At 52.2% G+C, this 22296-nt stretch overlaps 3 protein-coding genes across 3 annotated transcripts; 1 reads left to right on the forward strand and 2 right to left on the reverse strand.

The window, feature by feature from the left end:
* The first annotated feature begins 9799 nt into the window (after window positions 1-9799).
* Window positions 9800-13797, forward strand: LOC101772868 (mechanosensitive ion channel protein 6). Its single transcript, XM_004953343.3, has 5 exons — window positions 9800-11790; window positions 12137-12260; window positions 12352-12645; window positions 12726-12928; window positions 13241-13797. Exons 1-5 carry the CDS (start codon window positions 9800-9802, stop codon window positions 13521-13523), a joined length of 2895 nt encoding a protein of 964 aa, XP_004953400.1. The 3' UTR covers window positions 13524-13797.
* A 1766-nt stretch (window positions 13798-15563) lies between these two features.
* Window positions 15564-17010, reverse strand: LOC101773288 (heterodimeric geranylgeranyl pyrophosphate synthase small subunit, chloroplastic). The gene is given in 2 exon segments (XM_012843343.2): window positions 15564-16570; window positions 16572-17010. Coding segments are annotated over 2 exon segments (1023 nt in total). The 5' UTR covers window positions 16902-17010; the 3' UTR covers window positions 15564-15877.
* A 1429-nt stretch (window positions 17011-18439) lies between these two features.
* On the reverse strand, window positions 18440-20317 carry LOC101758018 (subtilisin-like protease SBT3.6). Its single transcript, XM_012845499.1, has one exon. The coding sequence runs from the start codon at window positions 20315-20317 to the stop codon at window positions 18440-18442; it is 1878 nt and encodes a 625-aa protein (XP_012700953.1).
* Window positions 20318-22296: the final 1979 nt, after the last annotated feature.

The following is a 22296-nucleotide window of genomic DNA, read 5'->3' on the forward strand; positions in this document are numbered from 1 at the left end:
AAGGTGAACAACATCAACCAAGAACCCCCTGACGAGAGCGTCGCCCAGATGATGTCTCACAAGATGAATTATCTGCCAATGTCATTGAAGAAACTGAAAGCTAAAGGACTCGGCGGAGGGCAAGAAACGTGCAGAGTAGAACGACGTCTTCAACTAGCCGCCTAGCTCCCAATTATAAACCTCGATAGAGCATTCGAAATAGTGCAAATACGGCAACACAATATGTCACTCGCCACTATTGCCTACATCGACCTCATTACTTGTGCTATGCCTCAAGACAAGTACAGTACTCTGATAGCATAGCAGCCACCGATCACGGTCCCATAGAACCAGACCGAGAGGTTATGATGGTTGATGTGGATTGGAGAACCCCTATTATCGACAACATCAAAGAGCACAAACTACCCTCAGACCCCATCTCTTCAGGATTCAGCCGAATCTCGAGGACGAGATTCAATTTAAGTGGGGTAGGTTTGTAACATCCGCAAAAATCACCAACTTAAATCACTCGTTAAAAATTGCTTTCAAAATCTTGTTACCGTTGAGCTCCCGAAAATCCAAACTCCTTCCAGTGATTTCGTCGTCCCGGCACCCAAGCCGACAGCCATCATTTTATCCTGTCCTGTAATTTTCGACGTGTGCCGGTCGACAGACCGCCGCGCGTGCTCCGACCGCGTGCCGCAATCGCCGCCGGTTGCCCCTTTCCTTTTTCTCTTTTTCCCCAATCCCTTTCCTTTTCTTTTTCTCCTTCTCTTTCTTCATTTCTTCTTCTTCCTTCTTCTTTCTTCCTTCTCCTTTTTCCTGGCGCACCTACCCTGGCGCCATTACTCCTCTGGCGCCCGGCCACCCCCGGCCCCCGCACGCTCGGGGCCCACGTCACCTTGCCCGGCCCCGCGGGACCGTCGGCTGCGCCGGCGCCCTCGCGCCGTGCGCCACCCCGGCGGCCAGCCCGTGCCGGGCCCCTGCGCCTGCCGCCGCTGAGCCCCGCCTCCTGCCTCGCCCCGCCACTGGCATCCCCTACCGCGGTGCCCGCAGGCCGCACCCACCTGTGCCCCCACCGTTGCCACCGTGCCGCCCGTCGGCCCCCACTTCACAGGTCGCTCCCCGCCCCTCCCGCCAGCCTATAAAAAGGGGCAACGCCCCAGCCACCAGCGCCACACCTCGCCCCAAACCCAGCTCCGCCCAAGTCCCTCGCCTCCTTGCACCCGACCGCCGGCGCCACCCCTCACTAGAGACGCGCCGCCACCACCAGGAACACCGCCCCCAAGCCCCTGCCGGCCCCCCTTTTCCCACCTCCAACTCCCCACGGTAATGGGCAAAATGGGACCCCCTCCATCTACTCCACCTCCTCCGTCCCACGGCTCGCCGCCGGTGAGGCCGGCCGGCCGGCCGCCACCGGCCCTCCTCTCCTCCTTAACCCCTGGCCGGCCCAAGCAAAGAGAAGAAGAAACCCCCCCCATTTCGATCTAACCCCCTCTTTCTTCCTATTCGCAAATCAGCCCTCCCACCTCTCTCAAAGAAATCTCATAGATACGCCCCTCCACCTCCAGAAATATTTATGGATAGGTCCCTGGTTTATCACAGAACAGTCCTAAACCCTTTCTTAAGCCCCTAATCCATGTTTAACTCGTCATTTCATGTGCCAAACTTCCTCCAATTAATCCCAAATTTGACCAAGTCTTCCTCCAGCATACTTCCGCCAATCCATATCCAAATTTCCTGAAAATACTCATTCTAACTATTTTCCGTTCGCGTTCTCTGTTCGGAGCTCAACGGGTAAAATCTTATTTTCTTTTTATTTATTGTGTGCCCGTTTGCGTGTGCCGTAGATCGCGAAGTACCCAAGGAGGAGCACGAGGAGGAGTTTGACCGTGAGCCCGAGCTGGAACTCCCAGAAGGCTTTGAGGACGGCAAGTCCAATCTCACCCTTTGATGCATATTTATTCCTAGTTTTCAAACACAACCTATTGGCCTGTTTTATAAAAATGCATATTGTTTTGTTGCAAGACATGGTTGGATGGCCGCCCCTTGATTGTTATGAATATTCCTTGTTATCCTATAATTATCTCTAAATATGACTTGCTCTGTTTAGATGATAATTTTTAAAGGCAGGGAATCTTTAGATGAGATGGATGGGTGTTTCTTGTGTGAAATACCAAATTGTGGGCTCGTACCTTAGTGGTTGAGCAAGGTTGGGAGATATCCATCTCGTCGTGGTTAAGGACCGAGTTGATGTGTCATCTTGCCTAATTCAACCATCGTGCAACCACTCGACCGTTGTATGGGCAACGGCTTAGCATAAATTCCACTAGCTAAACTGTTAGTCTTCAGGAGAGCTGGTGAGCAACGGGAGCCCATGGAAAAGGGAGTAAGATCTTTGTGACTTAGGTCCCGGTTACGGCCTCGTGGATAGGTCGTTAACCCCCCGGGTGCTTCCATGTGTACTAGCCAGTCTTAGCTAAGGTGGGTAATGGCACTAAGGTGATCGTGTTGTGGTACCCTACTTGTGGGCAAAGTGTACAACCTCTGTAGAGTTAAAATCTATCCGGGTAGTTGTGTCCATGGTATTGGATGAGTTACAACTTGGTCACATAACTAGCACTTGGAGATGGATGGTTTTTATGGCGTGTGTTGGATTTTGATAGTGTCCGGCAGTTGTGCCGTGAGCTATGGCGGACGGGAAGTCTGATAGCAATAAAAGTTGGATCCTTTGTGTAGGATCAACCCCACTTAATGTTTTGGTTACTAAAGGAAAAGTGTTGCGAAAACTTTTTTTAAACGAACCCATGCATGTGTTGAAAATTTAGCTTTATGGCAAAATGAACCCTAGCTTTATCCTTGTTAACATCCCAAGCATATACTTGATTGTATCCCCCTCCATGGATGGGGTTGGACTTGTTGAGTACTTTTGTACTCACCCTTGGTTCGTTGCTACAGAGGAAGACCCGGACTTCGTCGCCGAGGACTTTGAGTAGAAGGTTGTGTCCGCACGTAATGCTGCCTGTGGTGTTGGCCTTCGCAAGATGCTTCTGCTGCCGTGTAGTCCCGAGTGCTGTCTTTTGGCAGTCGCTTGGCTAGCCGCTGTTAATTATTTGCTTCTTATCGTGGCGTGGCTTTCATGCCCACTCCCTCGGGAGTTGTACGGTAATCGAACTATGTGTTGAATAAATATGTTATCAGCCTCCTGAAACTGATATTTGCATCACATTTAGTCTCCGCTGATGTGGGGACGCTTCATTTCCACTTCCTGGTAGTTTCCCTCTTGGATTCACCTTTACAAGTCTCTCTCTTGGAACCCTCCTTGGACCCCTTCTTGGAACCCTCAAACTTCTTCCCCATCCTGATCTTCACGAGCCGCTTCACGCGCTTACGCTCGGGGGCTAAGTGAGGGGAGGCGGCATCGGCGATTCATGAATGGTGTGTGGCGGCGCTCGAGGAAAAGTTAGGGTTTTCTGAGGAAAAGGTTAACATATGCAAATGACAGCGTAAGGGGAGAGGATGAGCCTTATCCCTTATAACCGCGGCGGAGTCTCCGCAGGTAATGGGCCGATGTTTTTGCTAATTAACGGCAATTACAGCCTTATCCGCGCAAGACAAATTTTGTCAAACTGGCAGATGCTGAAAGGTCATGGTAATAGATTAAAAGACCCTTATACCTCCCGAAACTAGTCAGGTAACGGCTCAGGGGCTGCGTATACTGTGCCCGTTGGATAAAATTTTCTTTTTCTTCAATGATCAAGATGAAGATGGAACAAATGTAGATTAACCCTCAGCCTGATTCTTCGATTCAACCTAAGGCTCGGGGGTACTCCATATGGAGTATAAAGGTTTGAAGTCAGACTTCTCAGAAACAACGTTAGATGAGGCTAGAGTACCTTTCAGTTGCATGACAGCACTCAAGTACTCAAAGACTTGGCCACGACCAAAGTACTTAAAGAGCACCAAAAACTAAGTCGAGCAACGTTTGCAAAAGTACCCGAGGCTGTTACATTTGACTACAAAGTACTTGGGGGTTTTGCACCCGAGGCTGTTACATTTGACTACAAAGTACTTGGGGGCTAGTCGGGCATACATCCATGGGCCCACCAGAAGGTTTGTACGGATCTATGTGAGGAGAAGTACAGCGAGACATATCAGGACATGGAGACTACGTTACGGGGTGGCGTGGTCTACATGAACTACCAGGAGACTAGTCATAGACAAGGAAACTACTCTTCCGAGTTAGAGTAGAACTCTATAGTTGTATCCGACTAGTACTCTTGTAAAACAACTACCCTATAACCCTGCTCCCCTGATATATAAAGGCGGGCAGGGACCCCCTCTAGACAAGTTGAATCCAATATGAGCAAAACAACACATACGACGTAGGGTATTGCGCGATCTAGCGGCCCGAACCTATCTAAATCGCGTGCCTACGTACACTATGGAGCTCCTGATTTCGGCGACACCCACCAACCAAAACTCTACCTCAGGTACTCTCTTGGTAGGTTGCCGGGTTTAAACACCGCCACCGACCACCGACATCTCTCAAGCAACCTTTTGAAAAAAAACCTCTACCTTTCATGAATTTAGAATGATGTTCTGCCAGTTTGTAAAATACAAATAAAAATGTATAAAAATGTGGATTAACTTTTGTTGGCTTCGTTAGGACATGAGGTATCCAATAAAAATATTAAATCTTGGTAATATCCATTTAAATCATCTTAATACTTGTATTTTTGTGCTCTTATAAATGTTTTACGTCCACAAATAATGGTTACACTTTGGTATGAATTTGTTTCTTTGACATATTACTTCTGCATTAATAAATAGTTACTATTGGATATAAATCTTGGCAAGATCATGGATAATACTTTGCCAATATCTTAATCATGTTAGATCCTGTTTACTACTATAGTGACTGCACAACTTCATTTATGAATTTTTAATTATTCATGGCTCCGTCGTAAAAAATTACAAAATTTGATCTTTGATGCAGACAAAATTTTAGAATTCGAAGCGCTTTTGCTTATATCTAAGGCAACACCATTAAATAATACAACAACAGGATTCACAACGTATTTAAAAAAGAAACAAACAAAACACAACAGTTCAATACCAGATACTTTTCAAATCCGTTGTCTGATATTGCATAAATATTGTACGCTTTATTAAACTATAAAAATATATATTCCAAACCAAATAGATGGAGGGCTATTTCTGCACGGCAACACCGTCCACTGTTCTAGTTAGTATATAAAGTCTACCTCAATCAGCGATAAGAAATATCAAACGTGATTAACTGGTTGTCTACGCACTAAGCACCCCTGCCCGCTCTCCTTTTTCCATGTAAGTGTGCCCCACCACGAACCTTAAACCTTCTCTTCCGGTGCTTTCTTCCTCAACCATTCTTTCTCTTTCTCCATTCTTCTTCGATGGGCAGCACACATGTGGTCTCGGCAAGCACCGAATACAGCACCGCGCAGTGGCGCACCGACGGCCGCGGCAAACGGCCCGTGAAGGTCAAGCAGGAGAGCAGAGGGCACTTCTCCCAACTCCATAACTTCGGCACCATCGGTCACGGTGAGCATGCAGGCCTCAACACGCGTGTCGACTGCGTCAACGAGCTCCTCCGCATGCTGCTCGACGGGACGTTGCAGCGAAACAGTGAGAGTCATGCCTATGGACGGCACCATCGATGAATTGAAGTGCTAGCCTACCAGTGAGTTCAAGCTCGGCCTCTGGAGCTAAAGCGCTTCACACCCGGCGAGCGCTTCGACGAGTCTCTGGTTTGATGTTGCAATGGATGGTTTGAGATATTGAGGTTGTTGTGTGCCAATGTTGCAAAAAATGATCTGAAATGCCAATTTTTTTATATTGCAAACAAATATTTTTTATGTTGCATAAAGTGTTTTTTTGATGCTTGATTTCGTTGCCCAAGCGAATCCCATTCAATTGTTTCGTTAGCTAATTTGCTGAGTTGCGATTCTTTGACAAAAAATGGAGATTTGGATTGGATGTTGCATGAAATATCACCATTTATTGCGGTGGGGATTTTTTTAGGATCTCTACAGTTGTTGTGTTTATGTTGCACAAAGATCTTGATATTGCAGTCTCCCTTTCTCTATATTGCCACGGACCATCCAATGTGAAATTTCCTATCAAACGTCCGGGTGTTTGTAGCGCCGATACAATTGTTTGTATAGATAGATAGTGTTAGACACTGTAATATCTTTAGTTAGAAAAGAAAAATATAGTGTAAGTAGTACATCATAGTATCTAACATTTGTAATATTACTAATATTACAAATGTTAGATACTATGATATCCTTAGTTAGAAAAGAAAAATAGATTGTTTTCAAAAATGAATGGACGAGAGTAGACAATTTTAATTAGATGTTGGCCCTGAATTTATCCAAAATTTCAATACTTATATCTCATATAGTAGCTGATAGTATGTGCGGGAGAACATACTGATGGACTCGTTTCTAATTTCTAACAAATCAGCAAACACTCGTGGCTTCCAGACCTGCATGTTTCGATGTTTTTTAGATTCTAACGTCAGCAAATACTTGTGGCATTCCACAACGCTAGCCACAAGTAAAGCTTTTGCTGATCCTCTTTTTGATGTGCTCAGCTGCTCATACCCACTTCGGTACCCGTGTTCATCCCTGGTTCAGCCGCAAGAAAGCAAAAATCCCCTGACGCTAACAACCCGCAACCACTCATGCACGTACGTCGCGGAGACAAGACGACGCCACGGCGACCGAAAAGCCCAAACGCAACGCCTTCCAGCTGAAAACGGCAGGGGGACGCGTGAGAGCTGAGGCGCGATGCATGGGCACGTCCCCGTCATGGGAAGACGACTCCACAGAGAAGGGGAGAAAAAAACTCTCCACGATTTTCGCCGAGACACGCGAGGCGGCCGCCCGCTGGCGCCCATACAACTGTTCCGCCCGCCGCTGGCGCAATCATACCGGCGGAAGAAGAAGCCGTGGCCAACAGTCCAACACGGCCGCCGCGTCCGGCGGCCGGTCTGGAACGAGGCGAGCGATGCCAGGGCACTCCTGGCCAGGCACCGTCCCTTTCGATTGAAGTGTCGAGCGCACAGTTGCCATTCTGCTTGCCCACGTTTGCAGGGCCCGGCCTGCCCCAGCGTTCGCGGCCGGCGGCCTCGACGTAGCGCAGCTGGCATCGCCTGTAAAAAGCGGGGGGCGCCCGTAGTTGTTGGACTTGCTACGCGCCAGCGCAACCCGGCCGTGCGTTCGGTTTCCTGGCAGAGCAGGAACGCATCGCGAGCTCGGCGAGGCGGATGCGTAGCGCGCGGCTCTACGCCTCTTGCGTAGGAGCGCACCACCATCGCCGTCGCGAGGTCTCGCCCGTACACGTAGCGCGTCCCTTTCTGTCGAATGTAATGCGAGGCCATTTCTTTACCGGCATCATGGACCGCCGGGGTAAACATAATACGAGGAACCTTATCTTTTGGATCGGGTGCGGCGCCGGAGCTAGCCGTGCCTTTTAGCCTCTAGTCAGGTGAGTCGTCACAAAGGAGGGGGACGCACCATGCGAGATTGACGACGGTAGGTGCTGCCTGCTGGACGCCTGTCCATGCATGTTGGACGTTAGCCACTTTAGCCTAATCTCGGGGTCCCCCCAAACATCTCCGATAACTAACGATGATATAGGAGACGTGAAGCTCCAGCAATTCAGTTTCGCCACGTCGCGGCGCCGTTGAAAACGACGGTTCCCATCTCGTGTTGGCACCATAGCTCTTCGAAACTAAAATTGGCATAGTTTGCTGTCTGAATCTCGGCAAACCGATCTACAAACCATCAGAGCAATTTTACAAATATTGTCAAATTTTTGATTGGACTTCACCACTGCGTAGATATCGTCGAGGTGATGAAATGCACCTGTATAATGTCCAATTTAGAGTCTGGATGAGAGAGTTATGGCTCTGGCAAGATTTCACCCTGGGCAGGCCAGTCAGACCGGTTTGGATGGGCGGTCTGACCGGTTTGACCAGCCTAATCCGAGTTAGGATTTGTATTTTGACACAGGATTTGTATAACCATCGACTCCTACTGGGGCAACCTTCCCACCCTATAAATATAAAGGGCCACAGCCGATTGAGAGTAACTCAATCGAATCAAACAACTATGCATTTTATCATTTAAATCTAAATCTCTTCCAACCTCCATGTTGTTCGTCTACTTATCTCCACGATCAGAGATGGCGTTCTAGGCTTGCTAGTCGACCTAGAGCACGCCGGTGATGTCCATGCCCTGACGGGTCCTCCCAAGCAAGAGCTTCGACGGTCTTTGCTAGTTTGCTCGTAAACTAGTCGTTTTTCGCCACGTAAGTACGCTGGTTATCTTTTTGCTGGTTTGCTCGTAAACCTAGCCGTCCTTCATCACATAAGCATGGTAGTTGTCCTCGACTCGAGCCAAATGCCAGGAAACCGGTTTAACCGTGTTGCTGGACTAGTCTCACCGGTGTGTGCAACATTTTTTACTATTCAGTCTGTTTGCGAGGCGCGCGTTCTAGTGCTCTTGTGTGGGCCGGCTAGCTTTTCTTTTCGTGGACCACCGTGCCGGCTGTGCTTAGCTGGGACGCGCTCATGTCTGATCTAGTTCGGACACGCTAATACTACTAATCGATCACCGTACTGCACCCCGGATCTCGTCCGACCTGCCGGGTTTGTAGGTTTCCTGCCGAACATGACAAAGGGCCAGCCGCGTATTCCAGCGGTCCGGTCCAAACACAGCTCATGCTACTGTGTGTGTGAATATCTTATCATGACCAGTGAGATATCACGAGACCGTGACAGTAGCCGCCGGGAAACGGACGTGCCATTGGTGCACCGGACGTCGGACGAGAGCTAGAAGAGCCGGGGCGCCACACGAAACCGAAAAGCAGAGGATCACATGTTGCGCGTGGGGTTTCCGCTTTCTACCGGTGTGCCGCCCCCTTTTACTCTCCTCTTTTTTACCCGGATCTTCTTTCAACGTGGCCGGCAAAGGCAAATTCACAAAACCAGCCACCATTAACCGCGACCGCTAGAACGATCACCACGATGCGTCGATGGCAACATACATCAACTGCAAGTGGCCATTGCCGGAGGCAAAAACACTACTCAAACTGCGGATCATCAGTCATTACCACATGATTTTGTTAAGGAGACATGATCTCCCTCGTTAACGACACTTTGCGATTGCCACTCGCTAACTGGGACACGCATTCCCTGTATCTTCGCCGCCAGTCCCGCGCACGGCGGCACGCTCGCTACGAAATCACGCACCCAAATCTCTGATCCCCCACTAACCCCAATTCTCTAATCGCGCCTCGTACCGAACACCTGCCATGACATGCCACGTACCCGACGTGGCCACCCCAAACCTTTGGCCGCGGCGCGGATCTCTCTGGCCCGTGCGAGTGCGCGGGTTCCCACGACATGCGCTGACCGCCCACACGGGACGCGGCCCCGGCCGGCGCTCTGCCCGATGCGGGGGTAGGGCAGCGCGGGCTGCAGGCATAAAGGTAGCCGAGCGTTGGCGGCACGCGGCCGCTCCACGTTGTTCCGGAACTTTCCGTTCCGCCGTCTCGCGCCCGCCCTCGCGAACCGAGCACCACCGCCAGCGCGGAACGGAACCGGCGACGCGCTATTAATCCGGCCCACACAAGTCATCACTGCGAGCCAAGTATAGCAAGCGCGGAGGGCCGGAAAGGGGAAGGAGTGAGGGGGCGAGCGTGGAGTAGCTGTGGTGCGGTGGTGCCCGTCTATCTTGGGAGAGTGTTCGGTGTGTCCGGCGGCGCGGCGATGGACCAGGCGGGGCGGCGCAAGAGCAGCCTGCGGTCGCAAGGGTCCGGCAAGTCCTCGTCGCGGCCGGGGTCAGGGGCGCTGGAGGAGGTCGTCGTGAAGATCGACGGGAACGGGAACGGGCAGGCCCCGTTCTCCTTCCACGGCGCGGATGGCGGCGGCGTGGGCGGCGGGGGAAGGGCGGGGAATGCGACCCCCAGCACCAACTCCACGGCGACCACGCCGCGGACGGCGAGCAGGCCGAGGTCGAGCGAGGCCAACTCGCCGCGGTCCCCGGCAAAGGTGTGGCGGGAGGGGAGCTACGAGTTCTGGAACAACGATGGCGCCGGCGGCGCCGATGGGCGGCCCGCCGCCACCGAGGCGTTCAGCTTCAAGAACCGCCCGCCTCAGTCGCCGTCGGATGCGCCGTCCCCTTCGCTGTCTCCGCAGCAGCAGCAGCAGCAGGCGAGCGCCGCGGCGGAGGGTGGCGGCGTGGACCCGCCCACACGGCTCATCGGGAACTTCCTCCGGAAGCAGGCCGCGTCCGGCGCCGAGAAGTCGCTCGACCTCGACCTGGAGATGGAGGAGCTCGGGAGGACGGCGCAGCTGCGCGAGCAGCCGTCCTTCTCCAGCTCGCTCGAACGGGACGCGCGCGTCTCCTTCCAGGAGCCCCAGAAGCGGAACTCCGCGTCGTCGTTTTCCTCCGATTCCGACACCGACGACGACGGCCGAAAGCGCGGCGGCGGCGAAGACGACGGCGAGGTGGTTCGCTGCACGTCCTCGTCCACTGCGGCGGGAGCGGGGCCGTTGCTGCGAGCCAAGACGCGCTCCCGGCTCATGGACCCGCCGCCGCAGCCACAGCCGCCACCGGCATCGGCTCAGGCACCCGCCGCGACTCCTGTCATCGACGAGGAGCGGAGATCGTCAGGCTTGCGGACTCCTACAAAGTCCGGCCAGCTCTTCTCGAGGCTAATGTCCGGCAAAAAGTCCGGCCCCATGGGCAAGTCAGGTCCGATAGAGGAGGAGGAGGACGACCCATTCGCGGACGAGGACATCCCCGATGACTTCAAGCGTGGGAAGCTGGACGCGCTGACTGTCCTGCAGTGGCTCGGCTTATTCCTCGTCATCGCGGCATTGGTGTGTAGCCTCACCATAAAGATCTTGTCCGAGAAGAAGGTGGTTGGTTTGCACCTCTGGAAGTGGGAGCTCCTCGTGTTCGTGCTCATCTGCGGCCGTCTCGTCTCCGGATGGGTCATCAGGATTGCCGTGTTCGGCGTCGAGCGCAACTTCTTGCTGCGGAAGCGTGTGCTCTACTTTGTGTATGGCGTGCGCAGCGCCGTGCAGAACGCGCTCTGGCTCGGCCTGGTGCTCGCCTCTTGGCACTTCTTGTTCGACAAGAACGTCCAGCAGGAGACGAACTCTCCAGTGCTGCCCTACGTGACGAAGGTGCTATTCTGCTTCCTCGTTGCCACGCTCATCCGCCTTGTCAAGACATTGCTGCTCAAGGTGCTGGCCTCGTCCTTCCATGTCTCCACATATTTTGATCGGATTCAGGAGGCATTGTTCAACCAATATGTCATCGAGACACTATCTGGGCCACCTCTAGTGGATGAAAACCATGTGCTTCAGGAGGTTCATGAGCTCCAACGCGCAGGTGCAACCATACCAAAGGAGCTTCGTGATGCAGTGCCAACCAAGAATGTGTCTGGGCAAAGGAACATTCAGTTATCGGGGGTCATGCCTAAGGGAGAAGGCAGCAAGCAGTTGTCGAAGGAGAAAGGGGAAGGGATCTCTATTGACATGCTTCATAAGCTCAACCAGAAAAACGTCTCAGCTTGGAACATGAAGAGGTTGATGAGGATCGTTCGGTTTGGGACACTAGCAACTATGGATGAGCAGATACAGCAGGCAACAGGTGAGGGGGATGAATCAGCAACACAGATACGCAGTGAATATGAGGCAAAGATAGCTGCCAAGAGGATCTTTCACAATGTAGCAACGCCTGGCTCCAAGTAAGTCTTTTTTTTTTGTTGTTGTCTAGGAAGATGGTCTTATCTCTTTGCTTGATGGTTTCATTAGGGCAAAAAAAAAAATTCTGTCAGCATTATATAAACAACTATCGGTTGAAATAGAAAAATCAGGTTGTGGTTTGAAGTAATGGTGTGATTATTTCTTAAAGGTAGTACTATTGCAGTTGCTGCGATTGTGTGCTGAAGTTATTTAATGTTTAGTGCAACTAGGGTGAAGATGTTCAGAAAAAATATTAAACAGAGTGCTCTTGCTTTAATATTCCAAATGCTGAGGTTCATAGTGTAATGCTTACTCAAATTATTGATCTTGAATGTGTGAAACTTGCAGGTACATATACTTGTCAGATTTAATGAGATTCATGAGGAGGGAAGAGGCCATCAAAGCAATGGATCTTTTTGAAGGAGCACAGGAGCACAACAGGGTCAGCAAGAGGTCTCTCAAGAATTGGGTGGTAATAATCTTGTCCCTATATTTAGAAATATGAGGTTATCATGAGCTCCAAAGATGACTTCCTTAACACTGTTGTTTGGATTCTTATGTAGGTGAATGCATTTAGAGAGCGCAAGGCTCTTGCCCTTACACTTAATGATACAAAAACTGCAGTGAACAAGCTGAACCAGATGGCTAACGTTGTTGTCGGGATCATTGTATTTGCACTCTGGCTTCTTATTCTGGGTATAGCGACAACCCATTTCTTTGTCTTCCTCAGTTCACAGCTTCTCTTGGCAGTTTTCGTATTTGGGAATACACTGAAGACAATTTTTGAGGCAATTGTCTTCTTGTTCGTGATGCATCCGTTTGATGTTGGTGATCGTTGTGAGATTGAAGATGTTCAGGTAGTTGTGATCTTCTTGCTCTTTGTCCACTGAATACTTTATCGCACTCATTCACTGACGTTGCACTACCTTGATTTCAGCTGGTTGTTGAGGAAATGAATATCATGACAACAGTGTTTCTCCGATATGATAACCTGAAGATCTATTATCCAAACAGTGTACTTGCCACCAAACCAATTATGAATTTTTACAGAAGTCCGGACATGGGAGACGCAATTGACTTTTCCATTCATGTTGCAACGCCCGTGGAGAAACTGGCCCTCATGAAGGAACGCATATTACGGTATGTCTCAGTCTTTGTCAGTTTTGCTCAAACCAGACTTGCCAAGAGAGTCAACAATAGAGAGGGCCAGCCCGGTTATTTGAAAGAAGATTAAACAAAAACCTATCAAAATGAACATGTAAAAAATATAGTGTGAAGCCAACAAATGATTTGGTACTGGGATCGACGGTTCAATAGCTGTTTTGCTGCTTTTCTTTTCTTGAGATGTGTTTTGCAGCTATTAGATCATGCATTTCATCTAGCATACATGTTTTAATTTGCTGCCGATTTTACTGCATTGAGCTAATTTACTTCTTCACTTGTAAACTGCAGTTACATCGACAACAAGAAGGAACATTGGTACCCGGGAGCCATGATCGTCCTCCGGGATGTCGATGAGACCAACAAGCTGAAGGTATCAATATGGTTCCGGCACACGCTCAACTTTCAGGACATGGGCATGAGGTTCGTGAGGCGGGAGCTCGTGCTCCAGGAGATGATCAGAGTCTTGAAGGACCTCGAGATAGAGTACCGGATGCTGCCGCTCGATGTTAACGTGCGGAATGCGCCTCCGATCCAATCCACAAGGATGCCCACAACATGGAGTTACTCGTGAGGCGATGACAAGGCTGGAGCTTTCAGCCGTGAGATTGCCGATGAGCAACTTGCTACCTTGGTGGGTGTCAGCGCAAAGTGGTTTTCGCTGCAGGTGCTTGGTAGCAACTAGAGCTAGAGAACAGCAGATTAGCATTGTAGAGAGCTGTTAGTGGTGCCGCCTGCAGCCGTCGCTTGTGTGCGCCCTGTAATTACTGTACCCTGTTGCGTGATTATACTTTTCTGTACATTGAATGGAAAATGGTTGCTGAGAGGAGAAATTTCCAATTTCATCATTCTCAAAAGTGGGCTTCGCCTAAATACCATCCCGCAGATGGGTCTCACCAAATTGTCATTGTGAAACTGTGTCCACCCGCCCAAACGCCGTTCTTTCCTTTTCTATTTCATTTTGTGATTTCAACCATCCTTTGTCAGCTGAACTGACTAATTTACCCCTGGCTGGCCGAGAGGATAAGGTTCTGGCCGCGATGTCCTCTGTCTCTCGCGCCCCTACGTCGTCCCCGTCGCGCGCCGCTATCTTCCTCGCTCGACCTGGACAGCCATGGCGCCACGCCGCCACCAGCGCGCCGTACGGACCCGCCACGGCGCCACCAAGCGCCCACCCCAGGCTGCCGTTGTGGCCGGCTATGGCAGCTACTTGAAATCGTTGAGGTCACTAATGGCGCCCACGATGCCGTGTTCAAGATGGACTTCACGTCTTCACTGCATGTTTAAAACTTCAAATACGCAAATACGAAGACAGATAAACGATTTAAATTAACCATCGATGATCGATGCTTAACTAACTGAATTACATGGAGAGGTACAGAAACATGAAGGACGCCATGCTGGTGGCCGGCACTGTGCTCCGCTACCACAACGCGCAAGGAGCCAAGGACTTTGATCCCGAAGCCAACGGAGACACGAGCACCGGCGTGTAGGCACATATAGCGCAAACCCGTCGGAGCCGGACTGCTGTCCGACGGCGGCGGGGACCGGGCCGAGGCATCCTGATTTCTCCACGCCGTCGACGACCTGCGCTGGCCCGCTCCGCCGTCGCCTTCGCGTCCATCGGCAGCCGTCAGGAGTCAATCGTTGCGGATGGGGGACGGGAGGCAATGCAGACCTCCATTGCCGCGCCTATCGAGCGTAAGCGGAGGGGCCCAGGCGGGATTAGGATGGGGCACACGCCCCTAGCGACGCACCAACGCGTCGCGGCGCCGGCGGGCACGGAGGGAAAGAAAGAGGGCGAGATGAAGCTAGAGTTCGGTCCAATCCAGGCTAAGGGCACAATGGTCCGCTCACCTGATAAAATATAGTTGAGATCACAAAATGAATTAGAAAAATGAAGAAAGGCATTGTGGCGTGTGGATACAGTTTCGGCAATCTGGCGAAACCCATTTGCGGGTTGATATTTGGACGAAACCCGCTTTTGAGGATGGTGAAATTGCAAATTTCTCTTCTGAGGGAGTGATAATTCGAAACGGCAAGTATGGCATGATAGTTGCTTTCCAAAGAAAAAAGTATGGCATGGTAGTGATGTTGTGTACGCGAACTTTGTGACTTCTCATTCCAGCGCAACTGCGCAGCCACGGAGCCGCTGATGCCCCGTTGCCGTCACCGTCGTGAAGATGCTCGCGCCGGCCAGTTGCCAAAGCAGAATGGATGCAAGGAGGATGCTGGATGCGCATGCGGCAGTAACATTGAAGATGCGGGCCGTAGGGTGGGTGCGTCGTGCCGGGATTGTGGAGAGATGAGGATGCAGAGTGTTCAGCTATAGAACAGGAGCAGCTGTGATGAAATGTGGGTGCTCGTCTGCGAGGTGCCTGAAGTTCTGAACTTTCCCCAACAGAATCCAACTTCATAAAAATCAACGTTTAATTCTTGTTTAAGAACTTCAAATCTTGCCCAAAAAGAATATGTTTCAGTTCCATCTCAGTCCTAATCAATCTATCGACTATCCTGGTGAATCCATCGAAGCTTAAACAGCAGAACACCCAAATTCAGAAAGAACTGAATGCAGAATGCAGAATGAACTACTAAGGACTACCTGAACAGTTCGTTGAGAAATTAATCTAAGATCTTGCACTCGGTACCATCTTATTTTATTTTTTTTGAGCAATGCCATCTTATTTTATCAACGTACTACTACAAAACCTCAACCGAGACATCAACCCAAGTTCAAAGTTCTGAACATCTATATCAGGGGTGAGAACTCTACGGACAATCTCTCGCCAAAGGGAATTACGAATTCAAGCGTCTAAACAACTATAGCAGAGGGATTATAATTTCTGACAAATGGAGCTGTCACCAATTCTAAGAACCATATGCATGTCACTTGCTCCAATTTTCAGTAGCAACTGCGATCGCGCACTCTTACGGCGTTGCCGCTGCATCCTGGAGTTCAAACCCTCTCTCCACCGCGTAGTCCACGAAGCTGTACAAGGGGAGCACCCGGTCGCCGTACTTGTCCCCGAACCTGTCGGCCTCCGTCTTGGCCTGCGCCTTGAGCTCCTCCACGATGCCGAGCGCGCGGTCCATGCCCAGCGCGCGCAGGACGCTGGCGTTCCTCCTCATCTTACCGTTCCCGGACGCGCTCCGGATGTCGTCGACGAGCTCGTAGAGGACGCCGATGGTGCGGCCGTAGCGCCGCAGCGCGGCCTCCTCGTCGGGCCCGGCCCCGCCGAGCATGGCGCCGCAGGCGGCGGAGCACTCGGCCATCTCGCCGAACTTCTTCGTCAGGACCCGCATGACCTCGGCCTCGCCGAGCGCGGTGGCGCCGGCCAGATCGAGGAACTGGCCCGCCGCCATGCCGGTGGATCCGACGGCGCGCGCGAGCTCCGCGAGGACGCGGAGGAGCACAGCGTGGGGAACCGGGTCCGGGGACGGGGTGTGGGCGATGACGTGGGTGTAGGCGAGCGGGAAGAGCGCGTCGCCCGCGAGGACGGCCATGTCGGTGCCGAAGGCGGCGTGCGTGGAGGGCCGCCCGCGCCGCGTGGGTGCGGCGTCGAAGCAGGGCAGGTCGTCGTGCACGAGCGACGCCGCGTGGAGCATCTCGAGGGCCGCCGCGGGCCGGGAGCGCGGCCGCGCGCGGCGCGCCGAGGAGCTCGCAGGCAGCGACGCAGAGCACAGGGGGCGCCCGCTTGGCGCCCCCCTCCTTGCCGGCGCCCGGGAGGACAGCGTAGCGCATGGCGGAGTGGATGCTCTCCGGGGGGCGCATGGGCATCGCCGCGTCGAGCTCGGACTCCACGTCGGCGATCAGGGAGGTCCAGTAGCGGCGCAGATCGAAAGAGGCGGAGGCGGCGGGCGCGGCAGAGGACGCCCGGACGGGCAGCAAGTGGTGGGATCTGGAGGAGGAGAGGAGCTTGGGGAGGGGGAGGAAGGTGGAGGAGAGAGCCATGGCGATGGAGAAAGAATTCGGGGGGAGGATTGGGGTTCGGATGTGGTTTCCTGTACTTGGGTGCGTGGTGATGACGATGGCACTAGTCGCGCTTGGATTGGGTTTTTCTCCACTCTTCGCCACTATCAGTGTTGCCTACGGATTTGAGCGTTCTACATGTGCATGACACGTCACAACACGATTTTCACAAACATTCAAACAAGATTACACAACAGTATCTATTGCTCTTCTCAACCATGCACAGCTGTTCTCCAATTCTTGGACTAAGCGAATAGTAGAACGTCATCAGTCATACGTAACAGGAGATTAATGTTTTAGACAATAGACGAGACATTATAACGATCTTTGTGGCACAAGATTGTTAGGTTAGTGACAAGAACAAGGGTACGAGCAGGAGGGGATTCAAGATTTGAAGGAAGGAGGTTTATTTTTCTCTTCTTCTTTCCTCCTTTTCTTCCTCCTCCTCATCCATGCCTGGAATTTTTTTAAGGAGCTCCCAAGGGGTTCCATGGGCTGCGTGGGGTAGGGGGCTCCAACCTCCCCAGCCCCCACACTAGATCCACCCCTAGTATGAGAAATGTAGAATAGGTTTTAAGAGACATCTCACCGTCCATGTTCTAGCGCGATCGAGATGCAGTTGAAGGACGAAGAAAGCTGTATGTTAGGCTAATAAAAATTTAGTGATCATTTTTACTTTTTAGGAAAACTTCATAACAAAATATTCCAAGGTTTTACTGATTGACTAAACCAAATTCATCAAAAGAAAAGGCACTTCCAACATATCTAATTGGCTATCAAATGTCCAACTAAAAATATAAGGATGCTAGTGTGTGGGCTCCAGGCCTGCATTCTTTTTCAAATATATCACTTTTTTTTTCTAAACAAGGGAGTATGAATTAATGCATTGCAAAACTATTAGTCCTAGACACCACTCTCCTAATCAAAACAGGCAAAGTGGTCCATTTTAAGGGGATTTTTCAATTATGGTTCTGGCCATCAACGTCATCTTAAGTGAAGATTATAGCAGATCTGTGAACCACACGCATAAAAACAGTGCACTGGAAACATCGCATTTTACTCAACCTGATTAAAAAACTGTGCCTCAAATACTGAACCTTCTCGCGTCGAAGTAAAGAGTGAAGTGATAATTGTCTTCGCCTGTCACGTTTCAAAATTGCGCAAAGTTACAGCTGGCTAAGTGAGATCATTCGCAAATACTCCCTCCGTCCATTTAAACTAAATGGTTTGTACTGAACATCATATATTTATAGACAAAGATAGTATTTGAGAGGGAGAACATGGGACCAAGATGGCTCATGTGGGACAAGGATGCAGCTCTACTCTCTAGATTGCGATTGCTAAGTGCTCGACAAGCAAACCATCAGTTTCTTTGATCGACAAACACAAACACGAGAGCTTTGGTACAGACAACAAGAAGAGAACAAATTTCTGTTCAAATCTCGGCTTATTCAAGCATCCATCAATTTTACACTGCTCCAGACGCATGCAATTTCGATGTAGTTTGGCAATTTCTTATCCTAACTCTCGATACTTGCTGCATCAGCGCCATAAGAGTGACCGGCAGAAGATGCAGCAGTTTCTCCGACGACCACGACCACGGGGCTCCGCACCGCATGCTTCTCCGACACCCAGTTCAGCTCCCCCTCGATCACCGCCTTCGCCGGTGTGCTCGCCTGCCTCCTAACTGTGACGACGAAATCCCTCTTCTGGCCAACGTCACTGAACACGAGTGTCGAAGGGCTCACCGCCACGTCGATGCCCGGTGCGGTGACCTCCGCGCGGTACGTCTCCGCACGCTCCCCGACGTTCGTCACCGTCCGCTTCACCTCCACTTGTCGCACCTCGTCGTCCATGGCGATCATGATGGAGGGGTAGTTCAGGTCCTTCGCCGCGATTTCCCCGGCCTCCGCGCAGGAGGCGTGCGCCGGCTCGACGATCTTGCGTGTCCGGTTCTCGCCGAGGCTCAAGCCGCATAGGTACGGGACGAAGTCACCGGCGGCGAGGTCGTACACGAGGCCCGGGTCCATGGCCTTCACGGGGTTCACCTCGCCGGCGCCCGTCACGAAATAGCTCACGCCCTCGCCGGCCAACGAGTCCCCAGGGGTGACCGGATCGGCTGTCGTGACGAGCGCCGACTTGATCGCGGCCGGCGACCACTCTTGGTGCGCCTTCTTGATCATCGCCGCGACGCCACTTACGTGCGCCGCTGCCATTGAGGTGGCCGCCTTGATCTGCGTGTCGGTGTACTCCACGTCATCATGCGGTGGCTCCGCCAGCGCGTCGGCGCCGGGCGCGCTGACGTCGGGCTTCAGGATCCCGGATCCGAGCTCGACGTTGGTGATGACGCGGCGGTCGGTGTCGCTGGCCGCCACGGTGAGCAGCCATGGCGCGCTGCTCTCGACCTTGAGCATCTCTGGCCCGCTGCTCCCAGCAGGGGTGCAGACCAGCACGCCACGGGCGACGGACTTGTACGACGGCGCCGTCACGGCATCGTCGCGGAACACCGCGCCGTCCTTGGCGCCGGCGGACATCGATATGACGTCCACGCCGTCGTCCACCGCGGCGGCCATCCCTGCGTTCACGGCTGCCGGATGGCACTCCTCGTCGCACACGCGGTAGATGGCGAGGTGCGCCTTGGGCGCCACCGCGAACGCCTTGTCGTACTCGACCCCGAGAACTGACGCGCGCTGCATGAAACTGCCAACCTCATCGCTCGTCTGTTGCGCCATGTTCCCGACCTCGCCGATGAACATGGCGGCGCCCAGAGCACGGCTCGTGTCCACGAATGTCCTCAGCCCGATCAGCTTGTTGTTGCAGGCTTCGCTGTCGTCACACCTTCCCTTCCATTGGGCCGGAGGCGACGGCATCCCTTCGGCATCGGGGCTGGCCGGAAGGTTACTCGCGGCGATGCCAGCGTCAAGGACGCCAATGGTGATCCCCTCGCCCATGTTGCCCTTATTCCACACGCCGTCCCGGACACTGTTGAGCCAGGGGAGCTGCGGCGCCGGCGCGTCAACGGACATGAGCTTGTAGCTCTTGTCCGGGATGGCCTCAAGGAACCAGGGGAGCCTCGCCATGTGCTGGACCTCCGGCGGCGTGAGCCACGCCGAGAACCCGCTCACCACGTGGCTGTACGAGTAGATGAGGCGCGACTCCGCCGTCGGGAACCGCTCCGACGTGGCCGGGTCGGTGGTGTTGCACACCTGCCCGAGGAGGTACGTGTGCCACTGCTCGAGCGCCTCGGGCTCGTCGACGCTGAGCAGGCCGTCCGGGCGGCGGACGGTGACGAGGTACGCGGCGAGCGGGCTGTCATTGTCGGACGTTCGACGGATGGAGGAGACGAGATGGGACGAGCACAGGAGGAGGAGAAGGGCGAGGTGAGGTCGGGGTGTCATGGTGGTGGCGAGCGCGGGGTTACTTGCGGTGAAGCTTAAAAAGAGCAGAGACGGGTGCTTTTGTATCGCCTCATCAGGGAATTGCAGAGGGGCTAAATTTAGTAAAGCCGGTATCGTTCCGTGTTCGTCTTATGCTAAACTGTTCGACCATTGCAGTTTTATTATCTGTTGTTCCCGGCCAGAGATCAGTGGAAGTTGGAAAATGGTCACAAAACAAAAAAATATTCAGTGTGCTTGGCATACGCAGATGCTGAAGCAGAGGCGGAAGTAGTGTTTCCATAATAGAAGCAGTTCACAAAGAATTTGAATCACTACGACACTAAGCAGTTAAGGAGACGTTTGGATGTCAGGGGCTAAACTTTCAATTAGAATTGTAGGGCTTTCCCCTGGTTAGAGGGAGCCCTTCCAGAAATTCTCTGAGGCCCGGGAGGGCCGCAGAGGGGGTTTGGAAATAGTTTTCAACCAGCAATTGACGCGCCTCGGTATGACCTCACTAGCTGCGTCATTGCCCCAAGCGCAAAGATGAGTTCAAACGCTCGCCCACAGCCTCGTTTTATGCTTGCGTCGAGGGCGCGTGACTCTAATCCGGCGATGTGGGACTAAATAACAACCGTCCTACTCTGTGCACGACTCGACCAGCCTCCCAGGTGCGAACTGGGCCCTTTTGTCCGCTGTTTCACGCCCTGGTAATCATGGGCCTAGTACTAGTTTATCAGCTGGGCTTTAGTAATTTGTGTTGCCACGCCCTGGTAATCATGGGCCTTGCAGGAAGGGGCACGGGAACTCGGGAAGCAGCCTGAAAAAAAACACCAAACTTCCGGTGGTTGAGATTCGTGCAAATATATTTTATGCGACTCGTTTCCCCAACCCTAACCATCTCTCTCACCCGCCACTTCTCTCTCCCACTGCCATTACCCACAAGTGCCGGCAACCTGCATGCCCGCCATCATCCAGGGTTGCCAGCGTCCCCGGGCACCTCACTGCCATCCGCGGCCGTCGCCACGCCGGTCTCTACGGGACTACCTCCCACGCCGGAGACGGATGCCGCTGCTGCCGTTGTGCGCCGTTGCTGGAGCCGGACACTGCTGCTGATCCATTTTTTTTTTGAAATGTTGATCTAGTATTTGACAAATGTTGAATCAATCCGCTAAAATTGTTGAAATAGTTTTGAAAAATATCGAAGGTAGTATTTTTTAAAGGTTGATCTAGCTTTTGTTGAATCTGCAATTTTCAATTTGTCGATCTATTATTGAAAAAATGTTGAAATCTTATCTTTCAAAAGGTTGAATCAGATCTCTAGTGGGGCCTAATGGGCCTCAAAGTTATATTGCTTACCTAATGGGCCCATCGTTCCATGCCAGGAGTTTTTGGCTACTACGGTGGACAAGATGGGTTCAGGTGTTGTAATATACGATCAGGTTTCCGACGCGTAACTGCAATTAAATTTCATAGCTAGGCCGGTCAGAACTTACAAATTAACATGCGTCTGTGAGTCGAATCATGTGTGGCTGTATCGGTTACACTACTTTTATGAACTTTCTTGGCTTTTCAGAATGAAACAAGTCCAAATTACAGGTTGATCACGGGCATCGCGTCGCCCTGATCCTAAAAGGCTGACGAAATTTGCCGTTGCCTCGAGACTGTCTCAGGGTGCGTTTGGTTTGGAGACAAGATGGGATGGGACGGTGCCGTCTCTATTTTTTGGGATGGGATCATCCCGTCTGCTGTTTGGTTGAGAGGGATGAATTCATCCCAGTTTTTTGTTTGGTACGATGGATTGAAAACGAGGGACGGATGGCTCGGGTAACACCGTTAGCTGCATGTGTTTAGTGGGACCCACATGTCATATATGGGCCCACATGTCATCGTCTTTTCTTTTTTTTTTTCTCCTAACCCGTATCTTCTCCAACGCTCCCTGCCGCCCCAAGCCGTGCCGCCCCCGCTGGAGCTCCCTACCGCCCCCGCCGGAGCTCCCTGCC

Source organism: Setaria italica, chromosome I (assembly GCF_000263155.2).
Source record: "Setaria italica strain Yugu1 chromosome I, Setaria_italica_v2.0, whole genome shotgun sequence".
Taxonomy (NCBI): domain Eukaryota; kingdom Viridiplantae; phylum Streptophyta; class Magnoliopsida; order Poales; family Poaceae; genus Setaria; species Setaria italica.